General features: G+C 51.4%; 4 protein-coding genes across 4 annotated transcripts; 2 read left to right on the forward strand and 2 right to left on the reverse strand.

The window, feature by feature from the left end:
* Positions 1 to 235: 235 nt before the first annotated feature.
* P175DRAFT_0446414 (Elongator subunit IKI3) lies at positions 236 to 4853 on the forward strand (the record flags this gene model as incomplete). The annotated part of the gene is made up of 9 exons (XM_040894340.1): positions 236 to 1373; positions 1427 to 1519; positions 1590 to 2149; positions 2206 to 2359; positions 2419 to 2761; positions 2821 to 3077; positions 3131 to 3264; positions 3324 to 3603; positions 3757 to 4853. The coding sequence occupies 9 exons, from the start codon at positions 236 to 238 to the stop codon at positions 4851 to 4853; spliced, it is 4056 nt and encodes a 1351-aa protein (XP_040748703.1).
* A 371-nt stretch (positions 4854 to 5224) lies between these two features.
* On the reverse strand, positions 5225 to 6921 carry mvd1 (diphosphomevalonate decarboxylase MVD1; the record flags this gene model as incomplete). The annotated part of the gene is made up of 3 exons (XM_040898677.1): positions 5225 to 6371; positions 6465 to 6516; positions 6798 to 6921. The coding sequence occupies 3 exons, from the start codon at positions 6919 to 6921 to the stop codon at positions 5225 to 5227; spliced, it is 1323 nt and encodes a 440-aa protein (XP_040748704.1).
* An 853-nt stretch (positions 6922 to 7774) lies between these two features.
* P175DRAFT_0467176 (SNAP receptor PEP12) lies at positions 7775 to 9014 on the reverse strand. Its single transcript, XM_040894931.1, has 2 exons — positions 8675 to 9014; positions 7775 to 8614 (listed from the first exon to the last, which is right to left on the reverse strand). Exons 1-2 carry the CDS (start codon positions 8969 to 8971, stop codon positions 8081 to 8083), a joined length of 831 nt encoding a protein of 276 aa, XP_040748705.1. The 5' UTR covers positions 8972 to 9014; the 3' UTR covers positions 7775 to 8080.
* Positions 9015 to 9213: 199 nt separating this feature from the next.
* On the forward strand, positions 9214 to 11731 carry P175DRAFT_0560997 (nucleoporin NDC1). Its single transcript, XM_040901013.1, has 3 exons — positions 9214 to 9506; positions 9586 to 9853; positions 9916 to 11731. The coding sequence occupies exons 1-3, from the start codon at positions 9374 to 9376 to the stop codon at positions 11462 to 11464; spliced, it is 1950 nt and encodes a 649-aa protein (XP_040748706.1). The 5' UTR covers positions 9214 to 9373; the 3' UTR covers positions 11465 to 11731.
* Positions 11732 to 11983: the final 252 nt, after the last annotated feature.

The raw sequence follows: 11983 nt of genomic DNA on the forward strand, positions 1-11983 counted from the left end.
ATTAAAATCAAATCTTTGGATTGACATCTGATATTGAATGCATCTGCATCTCCGCAGGAACACCACCGGAGCAAACAAGCTATAGATAACTTATTCTACTCATGCTTGTGCCTCTAATGGAAATTAATTTCATCTTCTAACCCTCTACTTCCCCCTCCTCTGTCTTGTTCACTCTCCCTGCGCCCAAGTTTTGTCGATTCATGGCGGTGGGGTAAACCACAGGGATTCAGAAAAGATGCGTAACTTGAAAAACGTGCGCCTCGCCGAGGTGCAGCTTCAGAATGGGCTTCCTCTCACTGCAGCTGCTTGGGATACAGCTTCCGATGCTATTATTTGCACATTTGGTCCCACAGCGACCAACCCAGTTCTCGAGCTCCGGAGAAAGCCCCATGATGCATACTTTTCCGATCCCGTTAGTCCAGAGACATTCGAATGTATCGCGTCTTGGGATGCGCCATGCCCCCTCCCAGACTTGCCCTGTGATCGCGTCCTCTCTCTGCATTACTTTGCAGATAATTTGACTGCCTGCTTGGTCTTGGAAGGGGGGGATATTGTCATCGTCCGTGAAGAACCCCTTCCTGGCGAGGACAAGATCGAGATTGTGGGCTCTGTCGACGTTGGGATTACTGCGGCAGCGTGGTCCCCAGATGAGGAGCTTTTGGCCCTTACCACCACAGCCAACACTTTCCTATATATGACCAGGGAGTTTGAGAATGTTGCAGAAATCACTTTTACTCCAGGTGATCTCCAGGCATCCCAGCATGTATCCGTTGGTTGGGGAAAGCGCGAAACCCAATTCCAGGGAAAGAGAGCCAAAGCGCTTCGCGACCCTACTGTCCCAGAGAAGGTGGATGAGGGTAAGCTCAGTAGCTATGATGATGGAAGGACCACCATCACCTGGCGGGGAGACGGCGCCTACGTTGCGGTGAATAGCATTGAGGGAGGCGTTCGCCGTGCTATCAGGGTTTATTCTCGCGAAGGAACCTTGGACAGCGTGAGCGAGCCTGTTGATGGCTTAGAGGGAGCTCTCAGCTGGAGACCCTCCGGCAATCTGATTGCTGGTATTCAGAGGCTCGATGACAGGATCAACGTTGTTTTCTTTGAAAGAAACGGCTTGCGCCATGGCGAGTTCACGCTCCGTCTTACCGAAGAAGAGCGGCCTACATTCGCCTCTAACATATCCTTGAGCTGGAACGTCGATTCAACAGTGCTTGCTGTACAATTCCAGGAGAGGGTTCAGTTCTGGACCATGGGCAACTACCACTACTACCTGAAACAGGAAATTTCTGTGGTTACCGCGCCAGAGTACCCTCATCCATTCTCCTTCAAATGGCACCCGGAAAGGACTTTGAGTTTTGTGGCAGGAGCATCTGGTTTGTGAATTTATTCCGAATTATCTTTGTTTACGGGCTGATGGTGTATACAGAGTCAATTTTGGATGGGGATTTCGTCTTCGACGTATCCCACGGCTCAACTACCGGCCCTAAAGATGTTGGAGCCGTTGCTGTTCTTGATGGAAGTGAGTTGACCTATTAACCTTCCTCGTCTCCCTTTCTTTGTCGTGGAATCAATTTCTAACCCTAGGAAAGAAAACCTAAAGTTGACGCCGTTGCGGTTGTCTGGGGTGCCACCACCAATGGCTCATAACGAGCTGGCTTTAGATTCAAATGCAATCGATGTTGCATTTAGCAAGACCGGAACGAGAATTGCTGTCCTCATGAAGGATCATTTCTCCATTTATCTTTGGTCCCTCAAAACTCGGCCGGTTCCGATGCCGATTCTAGAGTCCAGTTATCCGCTTTCTGATGCGCGGGATAGTCGTCCCCGTCAAATTGCCTTCCTCAACGATAACGAGGTCTACATTCTTAAGAGCAATGGGCCAAGCAACACTGTTATTGAACATACCGCTCTGGAGACCCGGGAGACCAAGGTTGCTTATGTCGCAGCTGATACTGAGCAAATCGTTTCGATCTTCGCAAGTCTTGGACACGAAGCACTATGGTTTTCACATGTCGGCCAACCCGCACAAACAATTACATACTCCGCAATTGCAAAACTCTCCCCCGATGACTTCCAGGTTATGCCTTGGGATCAAAGCCCTAGTGTTGACACTTATTGGGCTAAGGCGGCTCAGATCTCCGAGACTGAGGTGAGACCCCCACAACTTGTACCCGTATTTCAACTCTGCTAAAACAAATTTGTTAGAATGTTTTGATATCCCTTTCAAGGACTGGCGCTTTGTATGCGAACAAGACATTACTCGCAAAGAACTGCACGTCTTTCCTTGTGACGGAGTCTCATGTTCTATTTACCACCTCACTTCATCTCCTGAAATTCGTTCACTTGACTCGTGCTGAAGGTTAGTGACACTGCGCCAATCAGCTCTTGTGTATTTCCTTGCTAAACTAGATATTCAAGATATGGAAGTCCCCCCAGATACCCCTGAAACAGACGAACGTTGCAGAGCCATTGAACGTGGAAATCGCCTTGTGACCGTGATGCCTTCTACATTTTCGGTTGTTCTACAGGCCCCTAGGGGAAATATCGAAACTATTTATCCTAGGGCGCTTGTGCTAGCTGGTATTCGGTCTTTTATTGACCGGAAGGACTACCGATCTGCGTTCCTCACCTGCCGCAGTCAGATGGTTGACATGAACCTCATCCATGACTATGCTCCAGATCAATTCATGGAATGCATTCTGTTGTTCGTCGACCAGGTTAAGAGGATTGATTTAATTGACGAGTTCCTCTCTCGCTTGAAGTACGTTCTTGGTTCATATGCCTGTTATAATAATATCTTTCCTTACTTACACTTTATAGGGAGGAAGACGTTTCACAGACGCTCTATAAGGATACACTACCCACGAGAAAATCAGATGTTACCGGACAGAATGGTCTCGCAATCCCCATCATCAAGTCGGCTAAGAAAGGAAGCAAGGTCAATCGGATCTGCGATGGCTTTTTGGCGGCTCTAGAGAAACGATCAGACACCAATATGCATAACCTGATCACTGCACATGTTTGCAAGTCACCTCCAGACCTTGAGTCAGGTCTTCAACTGGTTGCCCGACTGAGAGGTAAGCAAATAGCGATGAATGTCGTTCCCGTTCATTTGCTTACTTGGAAACAGACGAGAGCTCTGAGCAAGCAGAGGACGCTGTCGAGCACATATGCTTTTTGACAGACGCCCACCGCCTGTACGATACAGCTCTGGGTCTTTACGATCTTGAGTTGACTTTGCTGGTTGCGCAACAAGTCCAAAGGGTAAAGAAACCCTTTCCTTTTCACCAGGACCAATCAAGAGACATTCTAACAAGGTCCAGGACCCCCGTGAATACCTTCCATTCCTGCGAAAACTCCAGCAACTACCTGAACTCCGACGATACTTCGAGATTGACAACTACCTCGGACGATGGAACAAGGCCCTCAAACATCTCCATGCACTGAATGCCCACGACGAGCTCCGGGAATACGCAACCAAGCACGTACTGTACAAGGATGCCATTGACATTTACAAATACCAGCCCGAGCAACTGCGTGATACCACCCACCTCTACGCAAACTACCTGCGCGATGAATCCAAGCACAAGGAAGCAGGCATTGGTACGCCCCTGTCCCCCCTTTCCCCACACACACACACACACACACACACACACAGAGAGAGAGAGAGAGAGAGAGAGAGAGAGAGAGAGAGACACGCTCTCCCCCCTCCCAGGCCCCAACACCAAAACTAGCACTAACACTCTTCTACCACAGCATTCGAGTCTCTATCCCTCTACGCAGATGCCTATAAATGCTACCACCTCGCCCACCTCTGGCGTGAATCCCTCTACTGCGCAACCATGGTCCCGCTCTCCGCGGCCGAACTCACCACCCACGCGTCCACGCTAGCCACAACCCTCATCGACGAAAGCCGCGACTACACCTCGGCGTCCCAAATCCACGCCGAACACCTCCACGACATCCCCACGGCCGCCCGGCTGCTCTGCCGCGGCTCTCGCTTCGCCGACGCCACGCGCCTCCTCGCCCTGCACGGCAAACAGCCCCTCATCCCGGAGATAGTCGACACGGGGCTCGCCGACGCCATGGGCTCCATGACGGACCTCCTCGCCGATTTCCGAGCCCAGCTAGCCGCCCAAGTACCCCGAATCGCAGAGCTACGGGTCCGAAGAATCACCGACCCGCTCGCTTACTTCGGCGGCGATCCGTCCTCCATGGCAGCAGCTGGCGGCGATGGCGCAAACGCCATCGACATACCCGACAACGTCTCTCTCGCGCCGACAGACGCATCGACCTTTGCAGGCCGCAGCATGTTCACCCGGTATACCGGGAAAACCGGCAAAACGACCTCGTCTCGCCAGAGCTCGAGAAACCGGCGCAAGGAGGAGCGGAAGCGCGCGAGCGGGAAGAAAGGAACCGTCTACGAGGAGGAGTATTTGGTGAATAGCGTGCGACGACTCATTGAGAAGGTCAATGCGACTATCGGGGAGGTGGAGAATCTGGTCGACTCGTTGCTTCGACGCGGGATGCGGGAACGTGCGGCGGCGATCGAGAAGGCAATGCAGGAGGTCTTGAAATTGTGTACCGAGAGTCAGGAGGAGGTGTTTGGTGGCGGTGGTTGTGGTAGTAGTAGTAGTAGCGCTTCTCCTGGCCAGGAGGAAGGCCAGCAGGGTGGTGGACAGAAGATGGAGGAGGTGGTGCCCGATGTTGTTGTAGGCGCTGGGTTTGAAGCTCCTAAGCCTGTCGGCGGACAGAAGGTTTTCTGGGAGAGTATTATGTCGACTGCTGGAGTGGGCCAGGGTCAAGACGTGCCCAAGGTCAAGGAGATGAAGAAATCGGCGCTGCTGAATTAGGTCGATAGATATCTATATTGTTTTGTTTTTAGGGCAGAGGGTAAACGAAAAGTTTTGTCTAATACCTATCTATGAGTTAGTACAATCTACTTAAGTCTACCAGTAGGTAGGTAACTAGCCAAGGGGCTGTTTTACTAACCGCCGGTAGTCTCAGAAAATGCTTTCAGATGTATATAGAGTTGTGTATTTAATTAAGATAACATGAATTAAAAAAAGAGATCACACTGAAATCTGTAGCGCCATATCATGTATCATATCAAATGATGCATGGGACGTGCAATTACTTATATTCCCCCCCCCCCCCCTCCTCCTCACATTTATGTCACTTATTTAAAATATCGTTAAATCATTTCTTAGTCGTCTCGCTTTCTTTAAGAGGAAGAGAGAATTTCGCCCTTCTCACCAACAAGATGCGACTGGACGCTGACAGGTCCCTCACCAACAGCAGTCAGGATCACACGGCTGAGACCACTCTTGAGCACATCTACAGCCCTGGAGTCAACCTGATCCAACGGCACACCAGAATCGGTGATGTTCTTCACAGGCTCATAGAAGGGTCCAGACCAACCCTCAAGAGCGGTACCCAGGATAGCCTTGAATGTGCCCGCAACAAGGCTCGAATCCTTTTCAAGGTAGTAAATGACAGCGTTCGGGCCGGCGTCGAACGTGTAAGCGCAGACCGTTCGACCAGCCAAGTTGTTGATATCGTGGACCAGGCGGACAGCGGCCCGGGAGACATCGTTCATGTAGAAGATAGGAGGCCAAGAGTCCAAGCAGGTAGCGTGGAAACCGTTGGAGTCACGCATAGTGATTTCTGCAAAGGTAGGGAAGTCGCGATTTTGAATTGCGGTTTCAATAGCAGTCATTCGCGCGGGAACAATGGCGTTTGCCCGTGTAGAGAAGAGTTCCGATGTCGCAACAGTGGTCTGCATTCCAGTTGTACTGGGGACATCCTTCTTTTCCGCGCTGACTACGAGGATGAGAGCGCGCATCTCGGGCCAGTGAGACTGGGGGGCAACTTCCTCCGCCAGACTGTCGCTGCCGTCTGCGAGTTCCCCGGCGCGCCAGGCGACGTATCCGCCCATCAGGGATCGACAAGCGGAGCCGGAGCCCTGACGAGCAATCCGGCTCAAGTCTGTTGGGGACTGGGGCAGCTGATAGAGGTCAGCCACGGCACGGACGAGGGCAGCAAACCCGGCAGCGGAGCTAGCGAGACCAGCGGCGGTAGGGAAGTTGTTCTCGGACACAATACGCAGGGGCAGGGCAGACAGCTTGGGTAGCGAGGAGTCTGCCTTCTCGATCTCCTGGCGCAGAGCTCTTAGGTTCGCGAGACATGCCAATGTGCGCTTGGAGGACTGGATGTCCTGTGGGTTGCCATTGAGGGTGAGCTCGTCAACGGCGGGGTAGGCGGCCGAGCAAGAAGCGGTGGTGAGGGTGCGGAGAGAGCGCTGGGACAAGGTGACAGATAGAGAAGAGTTGGTGGGCAGATTCAGGGTGGCATCGCGTTTACCCCAGTACCTATATAGCAGCAGATCATGAGCCAATGCATTGTGGAAAGCGCGGTGAGGCAGCTGAGCTGTAAATAGGGGAGAGCGGGGTGGAGGGACTTACTTAATGACGGCGATGTTAACAGGAGCAGTAGTGGAAGCTCGAAAGACGGGGGCTCAGACGTAGCAGCCATGATGAATGGAAACAGATGAGAATATGGATTTCTTGAAGGAGGGGGGAAATGAAGGAAGAAAAGAAAGCAGCAGCAGATGAAGGAAAAGTAAATAATAACTAACTAGTCGGTCATCCAAAAGTCGGCGCCCGAAACTTGAGGGCGGTGGAGCCGGCCAGAAATATTGAGTTGCTCTCTTTGCTTCTTTTCCGTTGCATCATCCTCTACCTATAGCATCTATTCGGTGCGTGGATAATAATACAGTTGATTATTCCTCCATTCACTTGCTACTCCTGTCTTCCGTTTTCTTGCATCTTTAACTTCTTTCAATGGGGGCGGGCGCGAGCACTCCAACCAACCCGGCGGCGGCCGGAGCCTGCCCAGTTGACCACAAGTCTCGCGAAGCATGGCTGCAACAGCATAAACCTACGTCGGGAGAGGCTCCTCATGCTCCGTCTTCGGAGGACAGCAGTGCGAAAGCCAAATTACAGCGACCGCTCTCCACAGATCGCGAAGTGAGCAGTATACCGCGAGCCTTAGATGGTGATTCGAAATCGCCTGCAGAATGCCCCGTCGCGCATACGTCACCATCCTCATCGTCTGTAGCATCTCACGGTACTCCATCAAATGCAGAAGCAGAGACCGGTCATGACAAAACCTCGGGAAACTGGATCTATCCGTCTGAACGACAATTCTTCGAGGCCCTGATGCGCAAAGGGAACACCCCCGGCTCTACATCCTCCCCGTCGGAACTCGCGACAACGGTAGCCTCGATAATCCCGATTCATAACGCTGTGAATGAGCGCGCTTGGCAACAGATTCTGGAATGGGAAAGCAAAGCACCCGGCTCTGATCCGGGAAGCAAGAAGTGCGGAGGTCCAAAACTGTATTCGTTCCGCGGGCTCGGTGCTGAATCAGAATTCCTCTCTCCTCGAGCACGCTTTAATAACTTACTGGGCTATCAACTGCCTTTCGATCGCCACGATTGGGTTGTCGAGAGATGTGGTGGGGAGCGGATTGAGTATGTGATTGATTTCTACCAAGGGAAGTCTTCTGGAGGCAAGAGTGCAACTGGTTTGGCCGCCAACGCCGGAACAGGGAAACTCAGCTTCTACCTGGACGTACGACCGAAATTAAACTCCTGGGAAGGCTGCATGATGAGATTCAAGCGTTTCACGGGCCTGTAAGGGACGCACCTTATCCATGCTCTTCCTATCGTTCCTTTGGAAGCATACATAGAAGCAATTGGAGTTTGAGTATGAATCTGGGAAATTACGCAATGTATAATATTGTATAACACACAAGCTATTTATGATATCAGGCGCAAAAAGAAAGGATAAGAAAGAAGAAGAAGAAGAAGAAGCAATGCAAATAGAATGAACCCCCTTCACTCCATAACGCCCGTTACACATGAAAGTCATGAAACAAGTTGGTATACATAATAGTTCAAAACATTACCATACACAACCTGTATAGTGGAGGATATCACCAGGGAAGATAAATGAAAACGTGGTCGGCAACAAGAAACATGAAGAAAAGGTAGATAGGATCTGGTCAACAGCCCACTTTACCCCAGGGTAGCCGCCAGGATAATAATGGCCAAGATGACAGCTAGAATGACAAGCAAGCAGCAAGCCTTATTCCGGGCATTCTTCTGATATCGGCTGGCGCTGCGGAGCTCGACATTTGCGCCGCGAGTATCGTGGTGGACTCTCTCGACATTCTCGCTGATAATATCCAGCTGACCACCCTGTTCATGGACGATGTGGGCCACATCGCGAAACAACTCGTTCAGCTCGCCCACACTTTGCTCAATGTTGCGAATCTCGGCTTCACGCTCGATAATCAGAGCTTCCTGGAAGTCCACTTCGTCTTGGTTTGCCAGGCGGGGCTGCTCCTCTAGAAGCTGTTGTTGTTGCTGCTGCTGCTGCTGCTGATGAGCCCCTCCTTCGGCCGCGAATTCACTATCCTCCACGGCGGTACGGGCAGCTACCGCAGACGCACGCTGCTTCTCCAAAGCACGACGCTGGACAGTCTGGAACTCCTCCAGAGTCGCTTTGAATTCCGTTGATAACTTCTGCTGGGTCCATTTTTGAGAAGGCTAACAGATAGATATTAGTGATGTTTCGCTACTTAATAAGGGCCTGTTGTGACTGCCTACATTGACGTCTTCCCAGGTTTGGACCTTTTTGATACCCTCCCCTACTTCTTTGAAGCCCGCGCGGGTCTGCTCTAGAAGAGTATGGACTCGCTCTCGTACTCGTTCAGTATCGCGCTTTGTCCCAAGTAGGGCAATCTGGTCCGAGAGCCGGGTGATGTTGGAAGTCAGCGTAAACAGTTGACTCGAGAGGGACTCAGTGAGACGGTGGAACTCGGGGTCATCTTGATACTGGGGGTCATCAGAGCGACGGTAAGTCGTAGGCTGGGCCTCAAGAGAATTCAGACGATCGAATGACATGGTGGCGTCTGAGGGGAGGAAGAGATAGAGGAGTGAGTGGAAGATGAATGCAAGATGCTCCGAAGCGGTAATCGCGGGATCGTCAACATGCGGCTGCCCGCAGCAATCACATGACATGACGTGACACGGCCGCCCTGTGGCTAGTGAAATTATCACCTGACTGGACATCTGTGGCTGGTGTGTTTTGATGCCGTTGCCCAAAAAAAGCTTCATTTATTGCTGTCTCGCCGCATTCGCCGCCGCCGGTTGCTAGGCAAGCATTACTCGACTTCTGCGATTCTTTCCGGCGGGGTAACTCGAGATACACAATTCCTTGTCTCTCTGATCATGCTGTAATCTTTTTTTTTTTTCCTTTGGTCCCTCTCTCAACATTCTGCAGTTGCTTGACCCCAACTTCACACCATGGCTGCCGCAAAGCCTCGCCCATATCGGCGCATATTGACGTCCGCGCTGCATCGAAGATTCGTCCATGCCTCTGCTCTAGCTCTGTTAGTTTCTTACTTGGTCTCCATATTGATCGGGGATAAGTCTTCATGTGAGTGCATGACGTGGAGTTGATCCATCTGCCATCATCTCAGGCCGGATAACTAATCACCTCAAAAAAAAATTGTTAGTTTTTTGGGCCTGGTTTCCAATTGGAGCATGTGGAATTCGTACAGTCCTTCTCTTTATCTCGTCTCTGGCGGTCTTCGTCCTTCGTGTTGGTCAGATGCATATTGGCTCAAGAACCACTGCATCTCCGATCGCTACATTCAAATTCCTTGTTCCGCTTCACATCATCCAGACATTTGGCTGGTATATCTTTTCGGCATGGTGGTTCAGCGAAATATACAAATGGTCTTCTCCGGTCAGCGCGCATATGGAATGGGTAAAACGGGTCAAGTAAGTACTCAAAGGGAGGATGGGCTTGGATTTTTGGATTCGCCGAAACTAAAGAAAAATAGACCCCATGAACGAGCGAACTTGAACGAGAGGCCGATTTATGTCTATACCTGCCATCTCCTCCTGGCGATCGCACAATCTGTGGCTCACCTTTACTACGATTATGACCGCGTCCCTATCCCTGTCGCGAAACCAACCCCCGGGGCTACAGACCAGCGAACGCACCCGATAAACTCGGTTTCAAAACGCATCCAAGCAGCACTACCAAAACTCATGAGGGATGGGCTGGTAAGGAGCACGTCGGTGGCACTGTTCTGCCCTGTGGCGTACACTTTCTTCCTCAGACGCCCAGCATGGAGCTACACCATGTACTTCGCCAAACTGTTCTGGGATTTCCCTCGGTCTGCCGCCGATCCGCCTGGCCTAATTCCTCCAATTAACCCACTGCTCATCGCGCGTACTGTGGTTTCAGGAGGATTCCTTGTTCTGTGTTGGCAAACTACAAATTTATTCTTCTCGATTTTCATCAGCAAGGAGCCTCTCAAGCGGGGACAGCCTTTGACCGCAGAAGCCAAAGATCCCAACGGCAGCCTGTTGAACGGATTGAAGGCAAAGAAGGAAACTGTCCGAGCATTTGCATTCTGGGAACTTTGCTTCATCAGCCAGCAATTCCCTGATCGACGAAAGGCGATTTTTAATGATATCGACCGTGAAGGTGGATCTGCCTGGTCTCAGGTCCTCCAGTCTTCCACCGAGATCATTAAGGGCATCTCTACTCGGATCAACCCCCCCTTAGCAGGCCCCAAACCTTCTCCGGTTGAGAAAGCCCAACCGGTTCTACATACGCTGCCCCGACTAACCGACCCTCCAAAGGAGGGCAACATCTTCGCCGCCTCGCCCAAGCCTACCTCCCGCCAGCAAAAGCTCAGTGAAGCCGTTAGCTCAGCAGTGAAATCCTACGGCAACTCTCCAGACTGGACACCCGCCGCGCGCGCCCACGCCCGCGATGTCTTCGACCGCGCCTCCTCCGCCGTCCTTAGTCCCGAACGCAAACGGAAGCTCCTCGCGTCCTCCCAAGAGCTTAAAATGCTTACTGCCCCTTCAACCAGCAAACCCGAGAACATCCACCCGCTCCTCGCCCAACTCCTCCGCTCCCCCGTTGGCCTTTTTATCCGCCAAACCTACGCCCGCCGGCTGTCCAGCGTTGTGCTCGGCACCCCCCACGCAAACCTCTGCTCCACCATCGACGCAATTGAGTCCCTCACCCGCCTCCTCGTCGCAAGTCTCCAAGAAGACCAATACGGCAAGGTCCAAGCGGACGTCCCCGGTGTCGTCCGCCTCTTTACAGAAACAGTCATGACGCTTGAACAGTACGCCCACGCTGGTCTCAGTATCCACTGGACAGACGTGAACTTTCCTCCGTCCAGCAACCCAGCCGCACAAGCTGAGGCACGGCGCGTACCCGACGTCGAGCTTGTCATTGACACGCTCCGAGCTTCTCTCGCGAGCCTCTTGTCTGCATTCAACCTTTACCTCAAGGATATCGGTCTCGTAGGGAAGGATCTGCGCCTTGCAAGAGAGGCAGCAGGTGTAATTGAAGAAGTGATGTGATTTAAGCAGGATTTTCTTTTTTTTTTTCCAACTCCAGACCGCTTGAGACTACCCTATCTGTTGAAAAGTTACGAAATGATTCTAGAGCCTCATCCCCCTTACTACCCACCCTACTACTTACTTACTGCATTATTCTGGCGTTGCTTTGTCTGTCCCTGTCCCTGTCTCGATCTCTTACGAATCAATCAATCAATCAATCAATCAATCAACAACAGAAGAAACGAAAACACTTCATAAACAAAGTGAACCCGTTCAAATATATTCCTGAAGGCCTTTTTATATTTTATCTTATCTCATCTGTCTCAGTAGATAATTGCTCTCGTAGTATGTTGAAATCCCATCTATATACAGAGTCACACGGGTCAGTTAGATAGCGTAAGTAAATGTGCGTGTGTCTGGTCAGGCCAGCGCTTCATAACTCCAGTAATAAAATAACAAGAGGCCTGTCCTTGCAAAGCCCCCCCCCCCCCCGCTGGTCAGACAAAGAGGTATGTTGAGAAACGACTAAAGAGTATATAG

This window comes from Aspergillus ochraceoroseus, assembly GCF_002846915.1.
Source record: "Aspergillus ochraceoroseus IBT 24754 chromosome Unknown P175scaffold_11, whole genome shotgun sequence".
NCBI classification, from domain to species: domain Eukaryota; kingdom Fungi; phylum Ascomycota; class Eurotiomycetes; order Eurotiales; family Aspergillaceae; genus Aspergillus; species Aspergillus ochraceoroseus.